The 24,945-nt window shown below is 44.1% G+C and overlaps 1 protein-coding gene across 6 annotated transcripts in view; it reads left to right on the forward strand.

The window, feature by feature from the left end:
• The first annotated feature begins 272 nt into the window (after nt 1-272).
• EPB41L5 (erythrocyte membrane protein band 4.1 like 5) overlaps nt 273-24,945 on the forward strand; it is a 113,001-nt gene continuing 88,328 nt past the window's right edge. For all 6 annotated transcript variants that reach the window (XR_014713567.1, XR_014713568.1, XR_014713569.1 and 3 more), the window contains exons 1-5: nt 273-404; nt 3,492-3,676; nt 12,280-12,384; nt 21,494-21,536; nt 22,716-22,794. Coding sequence is in view for 2 of the 6 variants with exons in the window: in XM_084643205.1 (XP_084499331.1) it covers nt 3,497-3,676; nt 12,280-12,384; nt 21,494-21,536; nt 22,716-22,794 (407 nt within the window). In the remaining 4 variants the exon portion in view is untranslated. The remainder of the gene's footprint in view (nt 405-3,491; nt 3,677-12,279; nt 12,385-21,493; nt 21,537-22,715; nt 22,795-24,945) is intronic.

Below are 24,945 nucleotides of genomic sequence, written 5' to 3' on the forward strand. Positions count from 1 at the left end.
CTGTGGAGGCGCTGGGGGAGGGTGGCATAGCCCCTTTAAGGAGAGGTGGCCCCGCGTAGGCCCTCTGGAGTGTGGCACTGCCCCTTTAAGGGGAGCTGTTCTCTGTGGGCCCTCTGGTGGGTGGCACGGCCCCGTAAGGGGAGAGGGCTCTCCGTGGGTCCTGTGGAGCGTGGCATTGCCCCTTTAAGGCGAGCTGACGCCCTCGGGCGGGCGGCACAGTACCTTGAAGGGGAGGCGGGGGAGGGACCTCGCGGAGCCGAGCGGCCATTTTTGGCCCGCCGGCCGGTTCTGGGCCCGCCCCCGAAACCGCCCCAGTCTCCGCCCTCCGATCCCGAGCCGCCGCCGCGGGGGCTCGCTCCTACTGCAGCTGCCGGGGCCGGCTCCGCTCCCGAGCGGGGCAGCAGGTGAGAGGGGCGGGGCGCTGCCGGGGGTCCCCACGGGCGCCGGCAGGCTGGGGGGGGGCGTCTGTCAGGGCAACCCCCGCGTGGTGTAGTGTGGGGGCGAGCCCCCCCTTTCCCTGCAGCCCCCCACCCCCCGGTTCCGCCCCACCCCGAGTCGCCCCCCTCTATTCCCCCTCCCCCCCACCCCCCCGGTTCCGCTCCAACCGCCCCCCGTCTATTCCCCCCACCCCGAGTCGCCCCCGTCTATTCCCCCTCCCCCCAGCCCCCGGTTCCGCTCCAGCTCCCCCCTCTATCCCCCCCTGACCCCCGGTTCCGCTCCAGCCGCCCCCCCCTCACACTGGTGTACGGGGGCTCCAGCCTCGTGGGCGGCCCCCCCCCACCCCGTGGGCTGTGCCCTGGCCGGGGATTTGCCCCTGGTTGCGTGCCGGGCGGGGAGAGGGAGCCAGGCAGAGGATCCTCGCCAGGCTGGGCCCGTCCCGGGAACCCGGGTGGGGTGTTACGCGCCGAGAGAGACGCGGGTCTGCCCCGGTCTCGGCCGGTCGGGTCACGGCCGCCCCGCCTGGGCCGCCCCGCGGGATTGCGCCGGAGGCACTGGCCGCGTCCCGGGCTTAAATGGGGGGGGGGCGCAGCATGAAGACGGTTCAGAGCTGCTGAGCTGTTCGCCGCGGTCTGGGCATTCAGGATCTCTTCCCCCACCCCCCTCTGGGACTCTCTCTGATTTTATAGCCAAGGGAGGTCGGGAACAATCTCATCTCCACCGAGGTATGAGACTAGGTGTCTACGCAGCGCACACACACAGCCCCCCCTCCTTGTGACCGTGGGTCTCAGAGCCCGTGGGTCACGCTGCAGGGCTAGAACTAGCAGATGTTTGGGCTCAGGCTGGTGCCCCGGCTCTGAGAGCTGGGTCCAGCCCAAGTCCAAACGTCTACATGGCGATTTCTCGCCCGGCAGCCTAAGTTGGGGTCGGTTGACCCAGCCTCAGAGCCCGCTGCCCTGTTGTTGTTGTTTTGTGTGTATTGAAACTTTTGGGGGGACCTAGAAAGAAATCTGTGACTGTCTGCTGTGTAAGGAGCATAAGTGCATCCACTTTCTCCTCTGGAAATCCAGGCAGGCCACATATGCTTTTTGTAGTTTTATTGCATGTGTGACTTAGTGATGGTTCATTCTCTAATTTTAAGCCTTTCAAGTGTTATTTAAAGGTGCTTGAATGGTATTTTCCTGGGCACCAGATAAAGTAAGAAGCTATAGTTATTTGTTTTCCAAGCAACGAAGCTATCTTTTATAGTACACCCGTGCTGTACACAGGAATCTGTTACATCTACAAATTACTGGAACAGTCCAAATTGTGAGGCAAAATAGTTTTGTACACTGTTTTTTTGTTTTGTGCGCGTCTTCCTCTTCAGTTGCTCTTTTCTGGGTAGATTTGCCAAGCATGAAGCATTGTGAAGAAGGGCAAGAGGAAGCCTGAGCTGTTCAGCAACTCCTTGCAAACAACCTGTTGGATGTCTCTGTGAACAGTTATAGCAGAAGCATGTGGCTTCCCACTTTCCTGTTTAAATACTAAACTGCAGTGGGTAGCTTTGTAAACTCTGCTACTGTTTTTTTGGGAGGTGAAGACATAGAGGAGACAGGGCTGGGGCAGGAGACAGAAATGAAATGATGTTCAGCTTGCCATTTTCTGTATGGCTTCTTAGTTAGATTTTCTGACTGTCCCTTTAAACCATATATTTTTCATTTTAATTAAATATGAGACATAGGCCTCATCCTTCTAGTCTACTAGTTTCAGTAAAACTGACGTTATGAATGGCAGCAGATGTTATTGGATTATATTATGAATGGGAGTGGATATTATTGTGGGTTTATGACGCAAGTCATATTTGTAATTTTTTTTTTTAAGTCTCTGTTGCTATTGGTCTTAGTTAACTTTAGAGGAATTTCTGATTTGCACCATGATAGCATGTGGCAGGCAAGTCCAGACAGAATACGGAAGATACGTTTGGTGTTTTTTACTTTTGGGTTGTGATTAAGGTTGAAACTTACAGGGAACCAGCTTGTTTTGACTCAAATGTGATTCATGCAAGGTGCAAATCTCCAGGTGCTTGTCATAGCACAGTTTAAACCACGGGCTCAGGGGTGACTGACCTTCCCAAAACAGTCTTAGGCCTTGTGTGCATTACAAATGCTATGGAACCTGGCCACAGAGGAGGCATCTACATGAACTGGTTACAAACATGTTTTCACTTTGTAGTGTAGGCTGGTTATTACCTTTTGTGTGATTAAGGTCCAGATCATACTACAAACTGGATCAGCTTTCAGATTCCCTGGTTGCAAACAACTGAATCCCTGCATAGAGCATAATTGAAGTCAGCAGGGCTGTGCTAAGGTACAGGCTTCCACCTGTGCAGATCAGCTTACAGGATGGAGGCCCAAGCTTGGAACTAACTTAGGGGACTTTTCTGTTGTGACTCAGGTCCCTGATGGGATTGTATTTGTAGTTTAGATAGGAACTTACAGCCTGGGTAGGTTTGCCAGCTCAGGCACTCATCCACCTAAATCAGCATTTCTGTGACTGAAAGGGAATAAATGTGTACAAATTGTCTGATTTGTTTATAAATTGGATTTTGTGCACAATCCAAAGAGTATTAAGAACTGTTTGTAACTTGTTCCATATGAAAAGGGGAGCATTTCAATCAGGAAAGTAGCCTGGGAGAAAGCATAACTAACTATTTTAGGGACATAGAGAAATTTGACTGCCATGGGTATAAGCTCACTGTTAACGGTGTGAGATCTGAATAAGGAGTCACTGGATTTTCCTAAAATACTTTACTTTAAGCACCCAAGTTGTCTTAACATGGTGCTGGGAACCAATCCCCAAATAAAAGCCTTAGTGAAACACTGAATGGGATTCAGGATTTTCTAAGGAGCTGAAAGGAGTTAAGCACCCAGATCCCTAAACACTTCAATTGAATTTGAGTCCCTAATTCCATTAGACCCCCTGGAAAATCACAGGCTTCATTAAGTGCTGTCTTAGATTCTTTTGCTTTCTTGAAATGTTAATATCTGTCCTTTCTTTGTCTTGGGGCTCCATAGCAAAGATGTTACGTTTCTTTCGACGAACTCTGGGGCGTCGGTCTATGCGCAAGCATGTGGAGAAGGAGCGGCTAAGAGAGGCCCAAAGAGCTGCAACCCACATCCCTGCGGCGGGAGATGCAAAATCCATCATCACTTGTCGAGTATCGTTGCTGGATGGAACTGATGTCAGTGTGGACTTACCGGTATGAAAGAGAGACAGCTGCTTTTTAAACACTATTGACTTGCATCAGTCAGGTTCAGTTCTTTATTTTCTGTGAACTGGATAAAGCTATATATGCCTGTTTGTCATAGCAACCAACCCAGATCTATTAGCATCTGATTATAAATAGGTGCTGAAAGGATAATGCAGTGGTTAGTCAGTGCTGTCAGTTAACATGTTCATTGTGCTGTAAATATTGAATGTTTTTCACTGCGCTAGTGAGTTGTGGCATACTGAGGTAGGTCTAACTTAGATGGAGAGATGCTTAGCAGCATTTGGGGGTGGTTCATATTTCCTTTTCAGTCCTGTGCATGCACATTGAAGGAGAAGTTAAGCCCCTTGGTGTAACTCAGTTAATGGGAGTGATGTACAGGGAAATAAAAATTGTTTCTGAAGTTCTGTTACCTTTTCATTCAGCAGCTTTCTACCTGATATCTATGTAGACAGATTACTGTTGGCATGTACCAGCTTATTGAAAGTTAACATCCTTAAAAATCTGAATGCTGACTTCTCTGATAAACCTGCTTAAAGAACCTTAAATAATATTTTTGATTGTGTGTGATGTGTCTGTTTAAAAATACAGGGCAGCCTAAAGAGCTGAAGATCATTTGTGAGTGTTTGTTTGCTTTGCATGATGACATATTGGCCAACAGGACTGACAATGGTGACTGCTGCCACTCAGCTCTATTTAGTTTGTAGCTATGTCAGTGATGTCTTGTTTGAGTTTGAACAGCCCAGTGTTGAGAAGCTGTGGCTTACTGCGGCTCTCTTAACGTATGACTAGATCATGAAAGATGTTGACTTTGGTGTGAATTGCTCAGTACCAATGAGATTGTCGGAGCCACTGCTCAGAATGGTTGCTCTGCAAGTCCTGTCTTAAAGCAAATGGACTTTCTCTCATAATTAACTGTTCAAGAATGTGTTAAAATTAGGGCTGTCGATTAATCGCAGTTAACTCACATGGTTAACTCAAAAAATTAATCGCAATTAAAAGATGAATCACGATTAATCGTGGTTTTAATTGCACTGTTAAACAATAAAATACCAGTTGAAATGTATTAAGTATTTTTGGATGTTTTTCTGTACTCTCAAATACATTGATTTCAGTTACAACACATAATACAAAGTGTACAGTGCTTACTTTATATTATTATTTTTGATTACAAATATTTGCACTGTAAAATGATAAACAAAAGAAATAGTATTTTTCAATTCTCCTCATAAAAGTACCGTAGTACAATCTCTCTATCATGAATGTTTAGCATATCTGGCACGTAAATACCTTGCAATGCTGGCTACAAAAGTGCCATGCGAACACCTGTTCTCACTTTCAGGTGACATTTTAAATAAGAAGCGGGCAGCATTATCTCCCATAAATGTAAACAAACTTGTTTCTCTTAGCGATTGGCTGAAGAAGAAGAAGAAGTAGGACTGAGTGGACTTCTAGGCTCTAAAGTTTTACCTTGTTTTGTTTTTGAAAGCAGTTACGTAACCAAAAAAAAATCCACATTTGTAAGTTGCACTTTCACGATAAAGAGATTGCACTATGGTACTTGTATGAGGTGAATTAAAAAATACTATTTTTGGGGGTTTTTTTCACAGTGTAAATAGTTATAATAAAAAATAAATATAAAGTGAGAACTGTACACTTGGTATTCTGTGTTGTAATTGAAATTAAATATTTGTGGATGTTTTCTACATTTTCAAATATATTCAAGAAATGGTATTCTATTATTGTTTAACAGCATGATTAATCGCAATTAATTTTTTTTAATTGCTCGACGGCCCTAGTTAAAATAGCATTGGGCATTCTAGGGATTGCTTGACTCTCGAGTAGTACTGTGGTGGCAGTGAGGTACAGTGACTAGAAAATAATCCCTTCTCCAATACTTGAAACAGAGTTCCTGAATTTTTTAAAAAATATTAGAAACATTGCATTTATAGAGATGTTGTCTAAACTGACTAACAAATAAGGCCTTTAGAGTGAGTAGTAAAATAATACGCCCCTGTAAATTTTGTTGAAACAATATAAGTAGCATGTCCAGGGCTGTTTTGTATGTAAAATGCTTGACCTGGAACCAGAAATGCCCACAAACACTTTATAATCACAGCTGCAATAGTAAGTACTAAAGTAAAGTGACTATACACAACTAGAACAATAATCTTTCTGCAGCTGGTGCTGGCTCTACAGGCAAATTCCTGGTGTCTGTAATAACATTTTTGATTCTATGAGGAACATACATTGATCTTTGAGAGGTGTCATGACTTATCATCCAGGTGACTAAATGTAAAGATGAAGGCATAAGTTACCTTTTTTCTTTCTAGAAGAAATCTATCATTCCTCTTTCTTGCTCCCTTGGAGACTTTTGCAGGTTAATCATTATTATCCAGGAGAGTTACTTCCTTGCCTTCTGTGAAATGACTTGGTCAGCCATCCAATACTTGTGCTCCAGGAGTCAATGTCACCATCACACACGCTAGGCCTCATTTGTGGCTGTCTGGGAGAACAGTAACTGCAAATGAGCATGCTGTACTTGTGCAGCTACTTGTAGTATTTATAGTGTGGTGGTGGTGGTTAGCACAAGTGCTTGCTTTCCACAGCAGCACTGCTCATTGGCTTCTTCAGAGACTTTCCATTAATTTAAGATGACTTACTGGTCACACACTCTGCCTTTGTGTGTTGGGGAAGAAGGAAAAAGTAGGGGAAATGCAGGGTGAAACAAAGAACTTGAACACAGGTTAGAACACTAGTTAGGGAATGTATGGGTTGGGCAAGAGGATAGCTTCAAACAAACAATCCACTTTGAAACTAGCAAGAAATTTCCCTGCCAACTCCTTTTCTTATTGATTGCTACTGTTTCCTCCTCTTTCTCACACACATCCGATGAAGTGAGCTGTAGCTCATGAAAGCTTGTGCTCAAATAAATTGGTTAGTTTCTAAGGTGCCACAAGTACGCCTTTTCTTTTTACACAATCTGCTGTGATTTACGGTAATCTTTCCATTCAAGGGCCTGTTTTGATTCTTGTCTTTGGAGTGTATGGAACCCAAATGTTTCTGGAGTGCTCTGAGAGAGAACAGCTTCCTACAACAGACACTTAACTCATGGGGTAATTGGACTGGTAATGGGCTTTTGTCATCAAGTGTCAGCACAGAAGTCACTAAGCATTCTGTCCCCTCTCTGCATCCTCACATGTTGCTGTCGTTGCTGATGTCCTGCAACAGCTAAAATGAGAGGGAAGACAGCTAGAGTGTTGAAGGTGGAAGTCTTGTGCTAGTTGTAAATATTTTTTGAAGTCTTATGCCATGGCACTGCAGGAGGCAAGAAGAGTTTCCTTGACTACAACATTATGTTGTTCCTAGTGTGTGTGTGTGTGAGAAACTTTTCTTTAAGGAAAGAAAATCATGAACAACTGGTGCCACGCCTGACCAAAATAGTGAGTGCCTCTTTCAGAGAAGGAATCTCCCCTTCCTCCTTCAAACGCTTATTAGTCCAACCAGCACTGAAGAAACCCATCCTGAATACTTCAGTCATAGGCAGCTACAGCCCAGTGTCAAACCTGCCATTCCTCAGGAAGCTCACAGAGAAGCTAACAAAAGGTCAACCATAATGAGCTCATCTGACATTCTGGATCCTGCACAATATGCTTCAGGCCAGGACATGGAACCAATAGCACTTTAGTGCACTGTTGGATGATCCCTTCCAGTCAATGGGTGGAGGACAGACATCCATTTTCATCCTGCTGGACCTCTTTACAACATTTGTCACTGTTGACTGTAAAATGGTGCTCTCTCGCTTGAGAGGTGTGGCAGGGGTTCATGTGCTAAAGTGTTTGAGTCCTTTTCTGGAAGGATGGTTAATTTTGGAGGGGTGGGGATTATTTCCCACTATGAGGACACTTCATGTGTGTCTGACACAGAAGGTCATAAATATCCCCTAGTAGAAGGGTTTGGGGATCTAGTACATGATATTCCCTGATTGTTTCCTCCTAAATAGTGGTGTCTCACTCTTAAGCAGGAAGCTGACAGTTGATTTAGGTCCAGGGCTTGTCTACACTTGTAAACTTACCCAAAATAGCTATTCCAAAATAATTATTCTGGAATAATTATGTTGGCATAAGCCCCTGTGTGGATTAACCTAAACCAGTAAAAGGCGCTCTTGTTCCGGAACAAGTATGTCCACACAAGGCATTATTCAAAAATAGCTATTTTGGTACATTTCAAATATAGACAAGCCCTTCGCTGCCCTGTACTATTCAAAGACTTATTTTATTTAAACAACCCAGCCCTCTTGCTGTTAGAGGGTTTTTTCCCTCTATTACCTCCTGCCTAGTTTAATAACCTACATTAATCAAGCGTTGGGATTTCAAGAAATTACATATGCATGAGGAGGTTAATTTGTCTTCCTGAAGGGAGAACCAGTCTCAAATTTAGGTCTGTTTGTGGGTGAAGTAGTTAATGCTTCATTGAAAATCATTAAGCAACTTGGAAGCACTTAACTGCTTGTCCTTTGAGGTAACCCCAGCTCTGCCAAAATACACAAGGTAAGAGTGAGATCAAAATACCAGTCTAAAAAAAACTGAGTGTTTCTACAACTGAGTTGTTACTTTATAGTCTCTTGAATGGAAATGCAATAGAAATGTATCTTTGCTATTCCTTTGGAACGTGCTGGGAATGGCAGTTTTATTGAACACAAGTAAGTTTATGTGAACCCATAAAAAGTAACTTATTGTAGAGTTCATCCCTTGGCTTCCATTAGTTAAACATAGACAGTAGGAGACCTGTTTAACAAACCTTTGGGAATGTATGTGTAGCTCCCAGCAGTGGAGTTTTCAACTAAAACTTTAAAATTTGTTTAACTTACACCAAATGGGTATTTTACATTTATTGTTTGATATAAATTGTGTCCATAAAACTGTGCGTGAGGGATGCTGGATTGACAGGGCCAGTAGTTAAGTCAGAAGCACAGTACAGGCAGGAATACAGGCTTTCCCACCAATACCTTAAATCCCATCCTTGAGGGACTGCCTCCCGCGGAATTCAGTCTCTGTCCATTTGGTCCTTTGTCCCTCTGCTTAGACTGCCAAGGTAGGTACCACTTGTGATGTGGACATCCATCCACTGGGAAATAAACATCCATGAATTTCAGGTGTCACTGAGTGGCTTTTAGACTATAACAGCTTTTACAACCTGAGCCAGGGTCAAACTGATGTCGTAGATCAGGGGTGGGCAAACTTTTTGGCCTGAGGGCCACATCGGGGTTCTGAAACTGGGGATGCACAGCCTTCCCTACTCAGCCCTCCATACAAACAGCCTGGCCCCTGCCCCCTGACTGCCCCCCTCAGAACCCTCGACCCATCCAACGCCCCCTGCTCTTTGTCCCCTGACCGCCCCCTCCCAGGACCCCCTGCCCCTAACTGCCCCCCCTCAGGACCCCACCCCCATCCAACCCCCCCGTACCCTGACTGCCCTGACCCCTATCCACTCCCACGCCTATCCAACCCCCGTGTCCCCTGACTGCATCCCCCGAACCTCTGCCCCCCAGGACTGACTGCCCCCTGCTCCCTTACCATGCTGCTCAGAGCAGCAGGCTGGGCAGCCGCGCCGCCTGGCTGGAGCCAGCCACGTTGCCGCGCTACCCGGCAGGAGCTCGCACTGCTGCCCAGAGTGCTGGTGGCATGGTGAGCTGAGGCTGAGGTGGAGGGGGAACAGCAGGGGAGGGGCCAGGGGCTAACCTCCCCGGCCGGGAACTCAAGCACTGGGCAGGATGTGGTCCATGGGCCATAGTTTGTCCACTTCTGTCCTAGATGGAGGTAAGGGGCTCTCATTTACCTGTTCTTTCAGCTATTAGCATTATAAAGCTTGAAACGTAGCTTGAATAGCCGTTTATAATATATAGATATTTTAATAAAAGTAAAATCTAAAATGCAGTTGTTGTGGAGCCTTTTCCTTGGCTTTAGGCCAGGCATCAGGTTCTTGGTGTGAGCTGATGACTTTTGTAACTTCACCTTTCCCAAACCTGAATTTATTTCACTTTGATCAGCCTGTCTTTCCTATTGTTTATGCTGCAGGAAACATCCACTTGTTAAGATAAAATATTAATAGCTCAATGTGTTGTTTTGGAAGAAAGAGGACCTTGGCTCAAATGTCTTAAAAGTGGAAGAAATTATTATTTTAAATAGATGAGCTCCTGTTGGTTCAAGAGTTGTAACAAAGTTGTTTGGAGAGTTTTTAATACATTTTTTTTTTTTTAATAATAATGACTCTATTAACTGAAACTAACAGAAGAGGCTGATGGTCTGTCCCCAGTGCCTCCTCTTATACTTGATTATTGCTGTGCATATATGTGAGGTCACTTGCTGTTCCAAGTCCTCCTGGTACTTAGTAATAAGGGAGCGACAGAAGAGTATGACAGCCTGAAATCAGTGTCTAGGCCAGAGGTTCCACAAACTGAGGGGTGCACCATGCCCTTGGGGGGCCTGAGCAACATTTGGGGGGGGCGGTGGGGAGGGAGCACCACCCAGCCCTGCTTCGCTCCCAGCTCTACTGTGGCCCCAGCTCCTGGGCCCATGCCCGGCCCCAGCCTCAGCTTCTGGCCATGGCTCCTTTCCCAACCCTGCCCCCAGATGCGGCCCCAGTCTTGGGCCCTCTCTGTGTCCCCCCCCACTCCTGGCCCCAGGGGAAGGCGTGATCCTGAAAAGTTTGGGGACCACTGGTCTAGGCTTTTGTCATATTTGATTTAGAGCTTTCAGTATAAAATGTAGGTTTGAATCATATTGAAAGAGAGGTTTAACCCAGGACCACGGTTACAGTTTTAATTAAATGCAAAGTATTTAAAGATCAGAGTACAATAGGGTGGTAAAAAGTTTGCTTGCTCTTTTAGTATGGGATTTAGTGGTTGAAGCAGAGATGGAGGAACTTCTGAGAATAAGAATTATAGTTAGCTCTCAATATTACTTTATAAACAAAGCAAATTTTGTAGAAATCATTAGACTGTATTCAATGGCTTTTGTATCTGTGTTCAACTCATTTGACTACTTCTTCAAACAAACCTAGCCAAAAATTCTGTGATAGACTATTTCACCTGGTAGTGAGCTTCTAGTGAGTTGGCATACAGTATGGGACAAAAGTTTGGGTTTTACTCAACTCATAACTGTGTAAACCTGTTAAGGTTGCTGAGTGCCAACAGTGTATTAAGAATCACATCAGTTGTTTACAAAACCCAACCACTTACAAGCAAGGAAATAAATAGTTAAGGACATTAAACATGTACACTGCCTGACTAATAAACATAAATAAATTTATTTCTACTTGATAAAAATAATATATCTTTCATCACAACATAACAATCTTAACTCTGACCCATGGGTTTTCTTAGTGGATTTTTATTATCTTGATGTTGTATCTAAATATTTTCTCTTACAGGAGACTAAGTGAGAAATACTTGTTAAAATCAAGCAGTAGATAATAAAAGTTTTGATAAAGTGCTTCCTTGAGAATAGTGTTGTTAAAGGAATTTAATAGGAAAAGTGTGTAGCATTTTTATGTATATGTAAATTTGACTTGTTTGAAGCTGATCAGCTGCCACAATGCACAGAATTTTTAATGTTTGATTTTCAAATGTTTTATGTTCATACTTTGTATTTATCACAGAAACATGGTATTTATTTGGGATCAGAGATAAGGTTGCTATTCTATGATTATATATATATATATTCTGACATTTTAAGTGTATGGGTTTTATCAGTGATGTGTTATGTAAATACTTTTCAGTAGTGTCCCTTAGCGATCTTAGCTGTTTCTTGAAATAAAGACTGGCTTTTAGTATTTTTGCTGTTGGTTTTTGTGTATGCAGGTAAACGAAGATAATAGGTTTTTTAAAAAATAAATAGGATGGAGTGGCTCACCAGATTAATAAATTAAAGGAGTGAATGGTACACATTTCTGTGGACAAGCAATATATCTCTCTACTATGTATGTAAGGGTTGTGAAATCACTTGTTGGTGAGAGTGCACTGTGTTCGAGAAATGTTGCTTGATTCGCTTTGCTTTAGTCATTTGAAAGGATTTGATGACTGAGCTATCCTAGAGTATAGTCTTTGTATGATTTTGGTTCTTCCCCCCCCCCCCCCATCTGCTTCAAAGCTGAAGAATTATAAGAATTATGTCTGGATTTCAAATAGTGGCTATTTCTATACCTGTCCTTGAAAACTGCCTGATGCATTAGGCCGTGCCAGACGACAACCGTGTTTCCAATTTCATGGCATAAAGTGCCCTCATTGGGCATGCAGGGGGACACAGAGTCGTAGGGTTCCTTGCTGAATACTTCCAAATTATTGGCATTTTGGCACTAGCTACTTATAAAGACAGGTTTAAAATCTACATTTGATAAATTACAGATCATTAAATATTTTCATGTACTTGGTGCACCGTAAATGCCAGCAACTCTACAGTTGTAGGTGAGGCTGTTGCCAATTTTGTGTTTAGAAACATTTTTATGGCATACTCAATTTGTGTTTTCGTAGCCTTGAAAAGGTAAATGCAGTAACAAATACACCTGTTATATGCTAATTTATTTTGCAATTTCAGAAAAAAGCCAAGGGCCAACATCTGTTTGAACAGATCATGTATCATCTGGACCTTGTTGAAAATGACTACTTTGGACTGAGGTTCATGGATTCTGCACAAGTGGCAGTGAGTAACAGAGGCTTGTTTTTTCTAGCAACAGTCATTAAGTTTAAAACTTAATGTAACAGACCAACAGACTACCAAAAAGCAAATGTTTGTAGTTTAAATTATCTTGGATGCAAAAACTGCAGAGCATACCAAAGATTAATCAACCCCATGTTGGCCACCACAGTCCCTTACATATTCTTGTCCTTCACTTTTCTGTCCCATTCCTCTCTCTCCTTTCTGGTTTTAAAGTCAGGACAGTTGTTGCAGAAGGACTTTGATACCACAGCACTTTTGTCCAGTAATGTTCATTAACTAACGATTGCAGAGTGGAACTAGCTGGGATTGGGTTTGCCCAGTCTTTCGTTCTATAGGCAGTGATGCAGGGAGAGGCCTTTTCTGCCCGTTGCACGAGCTAGGTAGGGAATAGAGCTGGATCTCAGTAATGTAACATTTTAACCTGACCCAGGACTGACTCTTCTTGTAACAGGAGGGAAATGGTGCCCTTCTAAGATAAGGGGCTCTGTATTTAGATTTTCAAATTGCTCAGGTGTCCATCACATGTGTGACAAAGTTCCTCCTCTGCCTCGGTGGGTCCTGCGCTTATTGGCAGATTTGCTTGCCTCAGAGATTCACGGCAGCCCTCAGTTTGGCCACTCTTGCTAGTGGCTCAAACCTGCCGTCCACTCAGCTAACCTCATCACTGGCCAGCATGGGGGAAATGGAGAACAATCCCTGCAGTCTCTGTGTCCCACCTGGTGGGTCGGGGACAGGGCAGATCCCTTTCCAATTTAGACCTTCCCTTCTCGTGTTTCTCACAGACCAGGTCAACTCCTCCTGTGTCCAATCAGGAGTTGGGGGATGGGGGGGAACCTGGGCCCACCCTCTACACCGGGTTCCAGCCCAGGGCCTTGTGGATAGCAGCTGTCCACAATGTTCCCTGTATCAGCTGCGTGACAGCTACAATTCCCTGGGCTACTTCCCCATTGCCTTCCCCCCAGCACCTTCTTTATCATCACTGCAGGATCTTCCTCCTGAAGCCTGATCACGCTTGAATACTTCACTCCTCCAGCAGCACGCCTTCTCACTCCCTGCTCCTGACGTGCCCCCCTACTAACTGATGGGAGGTCCTTTTTCAACCAGGTGTCCTGATTAGCCTGCCTGCCATAATTGAATCTAGAAAGTTCTAAATTGACTCCAGGTGTCTTGATTAGCTTGCCTGTCTTAATTGGTTCTGGCAGGTTCCCGATTGCTCTAGGGCAGCCCCTGCTCTGGTCACTGAGGGAACAGAAAACTGTTCATTCAGTGGCCAATATATTTGCCTTCTACCAGACTCCTGTATCCCACTGGTCTGGGTCTGTCACACATGTCTCTTTGGTACAGATGACCAGGTTGTCCATGCATTTCAAAATCACTTCAGATTTATTTCAAGAGTAACACACCAAAGTCAGCAGGGTAGGAATGGCAGCTACTGGTGATATAAGTAGCTGAACTGCTCTAGTTCAGTCTGCAAGATAAAGGTACTGACACTAGTCCACTGACTTCTGAAATATTTGTCAAAAGTTGAAATTTTTAGGGTCAGACATGAACTATTTACCTTAAAATAGCATGTTAGTTGGCTTGCTGCTAAAACATGAAGTTCTCCTTGTTTCCTCCCCTGGTAGACAAGGCAACCAAACAGGCTGGCTGGCCTCTCTAGAATCTGGATGAGCTGTTCCCAAATCCCTGCATACCTTGGTGGTATCCTACATAAAGCAGTCTCCATGGATCTCTCTTCACACTTAACTTGTATTGCAGAGAGGGGTTTCCTTTAGGAAAATAATCTGACCTTGAACATTTGATACTTAAGGCAAATTTCACTGCTGACATGAGTAGGCACAGTTCCACTCCAGTTCTCTGAGTGGCACCCATTTACACCAGCAGTGAGTATGGCACTTGCTCTCTTGGATTACAGAGGACAGCTGGCATTGTGGGAGAAAAGTCGGGGGTGTCTCCTTCCACCCTGGAGACTCCAGCAGAGATGGTTGGAGCAGCATCTATCTATCTGCCTGCCTGCTGCTGACCTGTCAGCAAAAACACTAGTTTGGAAGATTGCTGGAGGGCTAGTGAGGGGAATTAATTTTCAGCACCTGAGGTCACCTTGGAAAAGTAGTTAAAGAAGAGGGTAGGTACGTACATGGACTACCAACGAGAGACGTAGGCCCTCTGGCAATTTTACTAGATAAAATACACTCCAGAAAAATACTGAGATCCCCTTCACTATTTGTGCACTTTAAAGAAAATGTTCTCTTACTTCCCTTTTCTTATCTGCACCTGTTGCTGCTATTTATCCATATGCCATGGAGCATTTAGATGGTTACTATCCTGATATGACAGACTATTGAAACTGCTTTAAGAATTTACAAGCTGTGTACATGACGTTGTATGCTGTATTACTACACCTGCAAAGCAAATCTAGCCTCTTGAGATTGTTGCACTTCAATTTGCTCATAAACTGCTCCATCACACTTCTATGTTCTTTTCACCAAAACAGCGTCCTTTGTGCATGAGGGCATAGAGACAGTCTAACTGATTTCCGTGCTGTCATGTTCCCTATGAAGAGTTTCCATGTGCCAGTAGCTTTTATTAGAGCTCACAGTTTATTCAACTCCACTTGTTAAGCCATGCTGTCTGACTGTTTTTCCTACTTACCACCCCAATGTCTGATAACAGTGACTCCTCCTCAGGTGATGGGGTTGTGAGGAAGAATCTTTCCTACCGCAAAAATGGCTCATGGGTTAGTTTCCCTGGATGAGTTAGGTTCCCTGGGCGGGTATTTCCAGTCCAGGTGATTCCTGGTGAGTATTCATCTAGACTGTGTAACATGCTATCTGCAGGCAATTCAGCTTGGTTTGTTTCCTTTTTATAACTGTCATGAGCATTTACATTCACTGTTTAACGTGTTTCATTGAGACCCTCATTTATTGTAAGGCTTTTAAATACTGTAGTAAGCTTCTTATTTTGAAAAGACTAATGCCAAATGGCGAGAAGCAGACAGTTTAATCTTTCTAAAGAACTGTCTGCCTATTATGATGGCAGCTTTTCATTCAAAATGGAGCAAGTAAATTAGTGATAACACTATCCCCATTCTAGAGGTGGGGAACTGAAGTACAGAGAGATCAAGTGACTTGCCCAAGGTCCTGTAGGAAGTCTGTGGCAGAGTCAGGAATTGAATTCAGGCCTTCTGAGTCACAGTCTAGTGCGGCGTTTCTCAAATGCAGCCATCAGGGGCTTTTTATGCGGCCACAGCCTCTGGGGTGGGGGGAGCAGCAGGGGCCCCTAACCACTCTTGCTAAGATTTTGCAATCTGAGATCCAACCACTGACCTATTTTCTTCTAATAAAATTTTGCAATCCCATGTGAAGTGAAAGAATATCTTATCTTGCTCACCTGGCCTCTGTATTCATTTTTAGTCTGGTGGTTAGGAATATTTTTTTGGGCTATAAAGACAGAAGCTGTCAAAAAGGAGCATTTGTGCCAGTTTCTAGAGCATACAGGGATTGAGCCAAAGCTCATTGTGGTCAGTAGGAAGGCTACTGTTGAATTCAATAGCTTTAGATCAATTCAGCGTCAAACGGTATAACCCACCCTAGAGGTGTGGAAAATAAAGATGACATGAGACTTATTAGGCTAATTAGCTTATCCTTCAATAATGTAGAAAACATAGTCTGTAACAAGAAGGAAGTACTGAACTTTAAACTGTGGCAAACTTATAACCTCACTTTAATGTACAGAGAGCATTATGGAGTCAAATGCTACATAAGTTAATTCATTGTAGAATATACTGTTTTTGTTATACTCAAGCAAATACTTCAGCTATGGTAGTTCTTAATACTGAACATGACTTGCATAGCATTGTCTAAATTACAGAGCTATTCCACATAGCAAGAGAAAAGCTATTACTTTTTGTCAAACAAGAATTATTCTTACCACTTTGTTTAAAAAGCTGCTATTCCTATTTATTTACAAAAAGAAAAGGAGGACTTGTGGCACCTTAGAGACGAACAAATTTATTTGAGCATAAGCTTTCATGAGCTACGGATGAAGTGAGCTGTAGCTCACGAAAGCTTATGCTCAAATAAATTTGTTAGTCTCTAAGGTGCCACAAGTCCTTCTTTTCTTTTTTGCGGATACAGACTAACATGGCTGCTACTCTGAAACCTATTTATTTAGTCTCCCTTTCTGAAGTGATCAACTCCAAATTGTTTTAAGAATAACTTTTAGCTCTTTTTGTTTGTTCAGTATGCAGTTTTCATTGTTCATTAGTGATTCATTCTTCGTTGTGACTGTTAGATTTGGATAAAGGTACTAGAGCGTGTAGAATAAACTCTCATCAAAATGTAAACTTTTTTGGCAGCCCCATTTGTATTCCATCTGAATCACTTGAAATAAATGTAGCCTTCTCTCTTTTAAAAAGTCCCTCCAAGGCTTCCAATGGTAAAAGCTGTTCTGTTTCCCCTTCCTCTTCCCCATGGTCCCCTCCCCCGTTACCCATTCAAGCTGAACTCCTGGAGGCATTGGTGTTAGGAGCTGAGTCAAGTAAAGTGCTATCAGTGCCTGTCTCCGGCCTTTTAACTGCCTACCACTGGAATGTGGAGGAGATGAAAGAAAACAGACTGGAGATTAAACAGATGTGCACACAGTCCTGCGGTCTGAAAATGGCCTTCCTCCCCTCCCATCCCCATCTTACCTTCTGTGAAGTATCTGAATCACCAGGCCCCTGTGGGAGCAGTGTGACCCATAGTTCTACCAGAGGAGCACTGCTGATTTATGACACTCAACTGTATTGGCAGCAAGGAGACATCTGAGATCAGCTGATCGAGATGCCTCTTTAAGCATCACATTCCAGCCAAAACATGGTGTGCATGGTACCTTGTTCCAGCCGTTCAGCCAGTGTAGTTCTCTTCTAGGATAATGCAACATCTGTTACCTGCCCATGTCACACATTTTGGACAGATCATGCCCCTCTGATATGGGTCTGTGTGGTCCATCGTGTGTTGGGCCCAGCTCTGTCATTGGCCCATGGTACAACCTCTGCAGTACCAGGTGTACGGCTGCACGATTCCTTCTGGGCACACTGCATGTGTGCCTGTGCCCAGGCTTCTTTCTTACCTGTGGATGTGCAAGTTTTTCTCCTATGTGGTCTAATGTGCTAACATAAAATAAGTCATGATTTTTCCCTCTGAGAATTAACTGGTATCTAGCTTATCATAGAATATCAGGGTTGGAAGGGACCTCAGGAGGTCATCTAGTCCAACCCCCTGCTCAAAGCAGGACTAATCCCCAACTAAATCATCCCAGCCAGAGCTTTGTCAAGCCTGACCTTAAAAACCTCAAAGAAAGGAGATTCCACCACCTCCCTAGGTAACGCATTCCAGTGCTTCACCATCCTCCTAGTGAAAAAGTTTTTCCTAATATCCAACCTAAACCTCCCCCACTGCAACTTGAGACCATTACTCCTTGTTCTGTCATCTGCTACCACTGAGAACAGTCTAGATCCACCCTCTTTGGAACCCCCTTTCAGGTAGTTGAAAGCAGTTATCAAATCCCCCCTCATTCTTCTCTTCTGCAGGCTAAACAATCCCAGTTCCCTTAGCCTCTCCTCATAAGTCATGTGTTCCAGTCCCCTAATCATTTTTGTTGCCCTCCGCTGGACGTTTTCTAATTATTTCGCATCCTTCTTGTAGTGTGGAGCCCAAAACTGGACACAGTATTCCAGATGAGGCTTCACCAATGTCGAATAGAGGGTAACAATCACATCCCTCGATCTGCTGGCAGTTCCCCTACTTATACATCCCAAAATGCCATTGGCCTTCTTGGCAACAAGGGCACGCTATTGACTCATATCCAGCTTCTCGTCCACTGTAACCCCTAAGTCCTTTTCTGCAGAACTGCTGCTGAGCCATTCGGTCCCTAGTCTGTAGCGGTGCATGGGGTTCTTCCGTCCTAAGTGCAGGACTCTGCACTTGTTCTTGTTGAACCTCATCAGATTTCTTTTGGCCCAATCCTCTAATTTGTCTAGGGCCTTCTGTATCCTATCCCTACCTTCCAGCGTATTTACGCTCCTCCCAGTTTAGTGTCATCTGCAAACTTGCTGAGGGTGCAGTCCATGCCATCCTCCAGATCATTAATGAAGATATTGAACAAAACCGTCCCCAGGACCGACCCTTGGGGTACTCCACTTGATACCAGCTGCCAACTTGACGTGGAGCCATTGATCACTACCCGTTGAGCCCGACGATCTAGCCAGCTTTTTGTCCACCTTGTAGTCCATTCATCCAGCTCATACTTCTTTTACTTGCTGGCAAGAATACTGTGGGAGACCATGTCAAAAGCTTTCCTCAAGTCAAGGAACAACACGTCCACCGCTTTCCCCTCATCCACAGAGCCAGTTATCTCGTCATAGAAGGCAGTTAGGTTAGTCAGGCATGACTTGCCCTTGGTAAATCCATGCTGACTGTTCCTGATCACTTTCCTCTCCTCTAAGTGCTTCAGAATTGATTCCTTGAGGACCTGCTCCATGATTTTTCCAGGGACTGAGGTGAGGCTGACTGGCCTGTAGTTCCCCGGATTGTCCTCCTTCCCTTTTTTAAAGATGGGCACTACATTAGCCTTTTTCCAGTCATCCGGGACCTCCCCCAATCGCCATGAGTTTTCAAAGATAAATGGCCAATGGCTCTGCAATCACATCCGCCAACTCCTTTAGCACTCTCGGATACAGCGCATCCGGCCCCATGGACTTGTGCTCGTCCAGCTTTTCTAAAGAGTCCCGAACCACTTCTTTCTTCACAGAGGGCTGGTCACCTCCTCCCCATGCTGTGCTGTCCAGTGCAGTAGTCTGGGAGCTGACCTTGTTCGTGAAGACGGAGCCAAAAAAAGCATTGAGTACGTTAGCTTTTTCCGCATCCTCTGTCACTAGGTTGCCTCCCTCATTCAGTAAGGGGCCCACGCTTTCCTTGACTTTCTTCTTGTTGCTAACGTACCTGAAGAAACCCTTCTTGTTACTCTTAACATCTCTTGCTAGCTGCAACTCCAAGTGTGATTTGGCCTTCCTGATTTCACTCCTGCATTCCCAAGCAATATTTTTATACTCCTCCTTGGTCATTTGTCCAATCTTCCACTTCTTGTAAGCCTCTTTTTTGTGTTTAAGATCAGCAAGGATTTCACTGTTAAGCCAAGCTGATCGCCTGCCATATTTACTATTCTTTCTACACATCGGGATAGTTTGTTCCTGTAACCTCAATAAGGATTCTTTAAAATACAGCCAGCTCTCCTGGCCTCCTTTCCCCCTCATGTTATTCTCCCAGGGGATCCTGCCCATCAGTTTCCTGAGGGAGTCAAAGTCTGCTTTTCTGAAGTCCAGGGTCTGTATTCTGTTGTTCTCCTTTCTTCCCTGTGTCAGGATCCTGAACTTGACCATCTCATGGTCACTGCCTCCCAGGTTCCCGTCCACTTTAGCTTCCCCTACTAATTCTTCCCAGTTTGTGAGCAGCGGTCAAGAAGAGCTCTGCCCCTTGTTGGTTCCTCCAGCACTTGCACCAGGAACTTGTCCCCTACACTTTCCAAAAACTTCCTGGGTTGTCTGTGCACTGCTGTATTGCTCTCCCAGCAGATATCAGGGTGATTGAAGTCTCCCATGAGAACCAGCGCCTGCAATCTAGTAACTTCCTTTAGTTGCCAAAAGAAAGCCTCATCCCCCTGGTCCGGTGATCAATAGCAGACTCCCACCACGACATCACCCTTGTTGCTCACACTTCTAAACTCAATCCAGAGACTCTCAGATTTTTCTGCAGTTTCATACCAGAGCTCTGAGCAGTCATACTGCTCTCTTACATGCAATGCAACTCCCCCACCTTTTCTGCCCTGCCTGTCCTTCCTGAACAGTTTATATCCATCCATGCCAGTACTCCAGTCATGTGAGGTATCCCACCCAGTCTCTGTTGTTCCAATCACATCATAATTCCTTGACTGTGCCAGGACTTCCAGTTCTCCCTGTTTGTTTCCCAGGCTTCTTGCATTTGTGTATAGGCACTTAAGATAACTCGCTGATCGTCCCTCTTTCTCAGTATGAGGCAGGAGCCCTCCCCTCTCGCGCTCTCCTGCTCGTGCTTCCTCCTGGTATCCCACTTCCCCACTTACTTCAAGGCTTTGGTCTCCTTCCCCCGGTGAACCTAGTTTACAGCCCTTCTCACTAGGTTAGCCAGCCTGCTCACGAAGGTACTCTTCATTAGCTTCATTATCTTATAACCAAGATAATTGAAATGATGTGGTATTTTCTACTCCCATTTTTTTTGCACCACTAAAACTTTACGATCTCATTTTCAGCATTTTAAAAAGTTAGTTATAAGTATTTTTCAGTAAAATCAGGATTTCCTCTTAAGGTAAAGGCCCCATGTACATTCATTAATAAATAACACCAAGGCTTCGTCTAACCACGTATTCCTAGAGGAAATGTTTGTGAGGGAGAAAAATAATTCCTTCATTATTTTTCCCTTCCCAAAAGTGTAGAATACAAACTGAGGCAGGTATCAGACATTGAAATCCTCATTTAATGCGATGTGAATTTATCTCACACTGTCTGTGCTCCTGCAGGAACTGATTTGTTCTCCTGGAAGCATGTGGTATCATTAACATGGATTGTTTGTGTATCAGTACTCCAGACAGATAAATGTTCTGTTGAGCACTGACTTCTACATGTTGTATTGCTGCATGGATGCTGTCTGCTGTAATCACTTGAAACTAATTCTGTGTCTTGATCATTTTCACTTGAAATAAACTCTATTCTAATGCACTATGATGTGGTGCTTCTGTGTTCACATATCCCCTTAAGAAGTCTGCTCTGTGACACACTTTTTGTATGGGTTAACCCATGTTATTTAGAATAAAATGCTTTGATAAGCAGACTGGGGCGTTAGCCATAAAGGATTCAGATTAGGCTTTGTTTTAGTGGGACTGCTCGCTATTTTAAGACGGTCCTTCCTAATGTATGGCTAACCTTTGTGACTTGGTTTACATCTGTGTTTCTTTTTGTAAAGATTTCTCCTTACCTTATGATAAAACAATTTCAACTCAAGGATTCTGTGTCTTTCAGCATTGGTTGGACAACACAAAGAGCATTAAAAAACAAGTTAAAAGTAAGTGTCCTTTTAAATTTCTTTTTTCATCCAATCAAGTAGCAATATAGATTGTGGGGACATGTAGTCTTGTGTATTTGCAACACTAGAAGTCATCCTGCCAGGAATAGGCAGTGTCCTGAAAGGAGCGATGTGGTGACAAAATCTTGATACGTGCCTAGTGGTGACTTAACACTCCATGGTTCCTGTTACTTAATTCAATATATTTTCCTTAATGCTGGAGGATCATTAAATATGAAATGATTTATTTAGCATCATAGCTTTACAGTTTCTTCAGCAGATGTAGAGCCTTGTCCTCACTAAATGAAAAACTGTCTCAGAGCCCCCTCTGCTTGGTGGTTGTAGAATGCCCTAATCCGTGTGTGGTCTGCCTATCAAATCACCACAGATGGCATAAAGTTTGGTAGCAGCTTATTGGATAGATTCAGTGATAATCTATCACTGGATAATTTTGGATATGTTAGTATGTCAATCTTGGCTGACTATGTTCAGCAGCTTCTTCACTGCAACTGTACAGTCTTTAGGGTCTTGCGATGCTACTTTAATAAAATGTAAATCTTGGAAGGGATGTCAGAGAAAAGGATCCTAGTTTCAACGCACAAATCCATCTAGAGCTCTGCAGTTTCAAAGAACCGTTAATCCATTCTTTGTCTGGATTAACTCTCTGCCTTCAAGAAAGATGATGCTCCCAAAGAGGGACTGTTCACCCCCACCAAATTGGGTCTAAAACTCTGTGGAATATGGTGGCATAACCTGTCAACAGCAGGTACTCCCCAGAGCTCTGCAAGTGTTTTACATAGGACAGCAGAGTTTCTAAGAATTTGGCTGAGTGCAGAGCCAAAATCCATGACTTTCTAAATGATGATGAATAGAGTGCTTAAATATTGGGATTAACCTAGATTTGTCTGTTCTTGGCAAGACCAATCAACTTAATGGTTTAAGACGGCTGGGTTGACTTGTAATATGTAAAACAAACTATTTTGTGTGTCTGTTAGTGTGTGATTTAAAAAAAGGAAAATCTCATGTCACAAGGGAATTCTTTTCTCAGACACCTTATGCTGGGTCAAAACCATTGATAGGCAGACTTCTGGTATATGTGCTTCTGTTCTATAACAAATTCGGACCTTTCCCAGGTAATATCCTGTTGTTATCAATTTCTTCAATTCATTTACTTTGCAGTTGGCCCTCCATACTGTCTGCATCTTCGTGTAAAATTTTACTCCTCTGAGCCTAACAATCTCCGTGAAGAGTTAACAAGGTAACTTGAGTGTGATCTACACAATTGTATAAAGAACAGGAGTACTTGTGGCACCTTAGAGACTAACCAATTTATTTGAGCATAAGCTTTCGTGAGCTACAGCTTATGTTTATGTTCTGGGATATATTAGCAGGAGAAAGGGAACTGTGGAGGGAGAAGTGAATAGGGCCATGCTGAAGGGTCAGGTGGGGAATGGAAGACTGCAACCCTGGAGTATTGGCCCCCCTGCCGGATAGAGCCCCCTCCACTTCCCTGTCCAGGCTTTGTTCAGTAGAGGAAGCAGATTGGGCTGTGTGCCCTGGGGCCACTCTGAACAGCTGAATCAGAAGGAGGTTCTGTGTGGCTGAGGGCTCAGTACTTCTGAGGTGCATCCTTCAACTCCCTGCTTGCAGAGTCCCCACTGGCCTCCCCAGTGGAGAATGGTAACTGCTGATTGGTGGCTGCTGCAGCAGTGGGGGAGTGAGACGGGAGGGGACACTGGTCCTTACAGCTGGAACCGCCCACACAGTGCTCCATTCACTTCTCCTGCCTGACAGAGCCCTCTCTGACCTGACCCATCAGCACGGCCCATCAGGTCTTGACGTCCCCCTGATAATCCAAGGGAGCACTCTCCTTAGTTTGGGAACCTCTAAACTAGATGACCCCTTGGGATTCCTTCGAAGCCTGCAGCTCTATGAATAGAGCTGTTTGGCTGCTGTTGGGATTTTTTGGATTCTGTGTCCATTGTCTTTTTTCCCCAATATTCATTGAATACATTATTTGACACGTTGGGGGGGTTGCCTTATTTAATAAGCTCTGCTAATAGGGTGGCCATAGGTTCTGAGCCAGTGGGATAGTGGGCAGCTTACGTTTTGTCCCACTCCTGACTTCAGTCTCTTATCAGTTGTGGTTAATTTAAAGCCATGTGATATCTAGCTATGTTTTTGGACAGAAAAACATTAAAATGCATTTGTAACTGTGAATTTCTCTCTGGTATAAGTGAACTCAGTTAGGCCCCATCATTTGCAGGATCCATGCAAAGCATAAGCAAATTGAAGAAGATTATTTCACCATCGTACTGAGATGTGAGTCCACAGTAGTACGCATGCAGGATTTAAGTCATGGCTAAACCTGGGTTTCAATCAGAAAAGAGCTTGTTGGAATCCCTGGGTAGTCCTGCTTTTCATCTGGTACTAACCTACGTATATATCTAGACACCACAAGATTGCTTTGTGTATATATGCTTTGTGACTTAACACCCCAGGGTTCCTGTTACTTAATTCAATATATTTTCCTTAATGCTGGAGGATCATTAAATATGAAATGATATATTTAGCATCATAGTCTTACAGTTATATATACACCAGAAGGGTCATTGATGTTCCCAGCTGAGTTCAGAAAAAGGGCAAAACTTACCAGGTTTGGACAACAGAGATTATTTGTAGAAGGCAATTCTGCTTCTGCAGAGTGGATCAGTGCTATTAGTGGAGAAACTGTCTTGGCAAGAGTGGTCAATTCTTTCTTGTGTTCTCCTATTCCCATTAATTGTAAACATTGCAGATCCTCTGTTACTCATAAGCAAGGCGAAGGTGCATTGTTAGCTCAAGTAAGTGTCAGTGTGGATATCAGTTTAAATGCATGTTTGCCTCTTGCACGTGAGATTAGAGCTTTTTTTTTTTTGTAATAGCAGCATCTGGGGCAGCTCATGCACCTTGTGCTGCTTTGCACTCCTATACCAGGGCATAAAGGACAGGGTGGCCACAAGGCTCCCGCAGTTCCCCCTTACTTCCCATGGCAGCAACACCGAACCTGAAAACTGTCCTACCTGCTAGTTCTCAGCTCAGGCTAAATGTCTACAAATCTTTGAAAAAAATCTTCATAATTACTTCTGATCTTCTGTATCTGCCACCATGAGCTGTCTCCATCTGTCTGAACTGAACTTGGCCAACCAGAGCCTTCTGAATAGGGATCCTTAGCATAGTGAACTCAAAACCTGTGGGCTTTAAGCTCCACGATGAACTAATTACCATCCTGCGATGAACTAATTACCCAGAAAGATAAGCACAGCTGGTGACTCTTCTTTTTGGAAGAATTTCATATACTGAGCAGATGCTCGGTCTGCTTCTCGTTCTTCATCAGAATATGTAAGTCATAAGATGGGAAGCTAACGTT

Source organism: Lepidochelys olivacea (genome assembly GCF_965140295.1).
Source record: "Lepidochelys olivacea isolate rLepOli2 genome assembly, chromosome: 11".
Lineage (NCBI taxonomy): Eukaryota > Metazoa > Chordata > Testudines > Cheloniidae > Lepidochelys > Lepidochelys olivacea.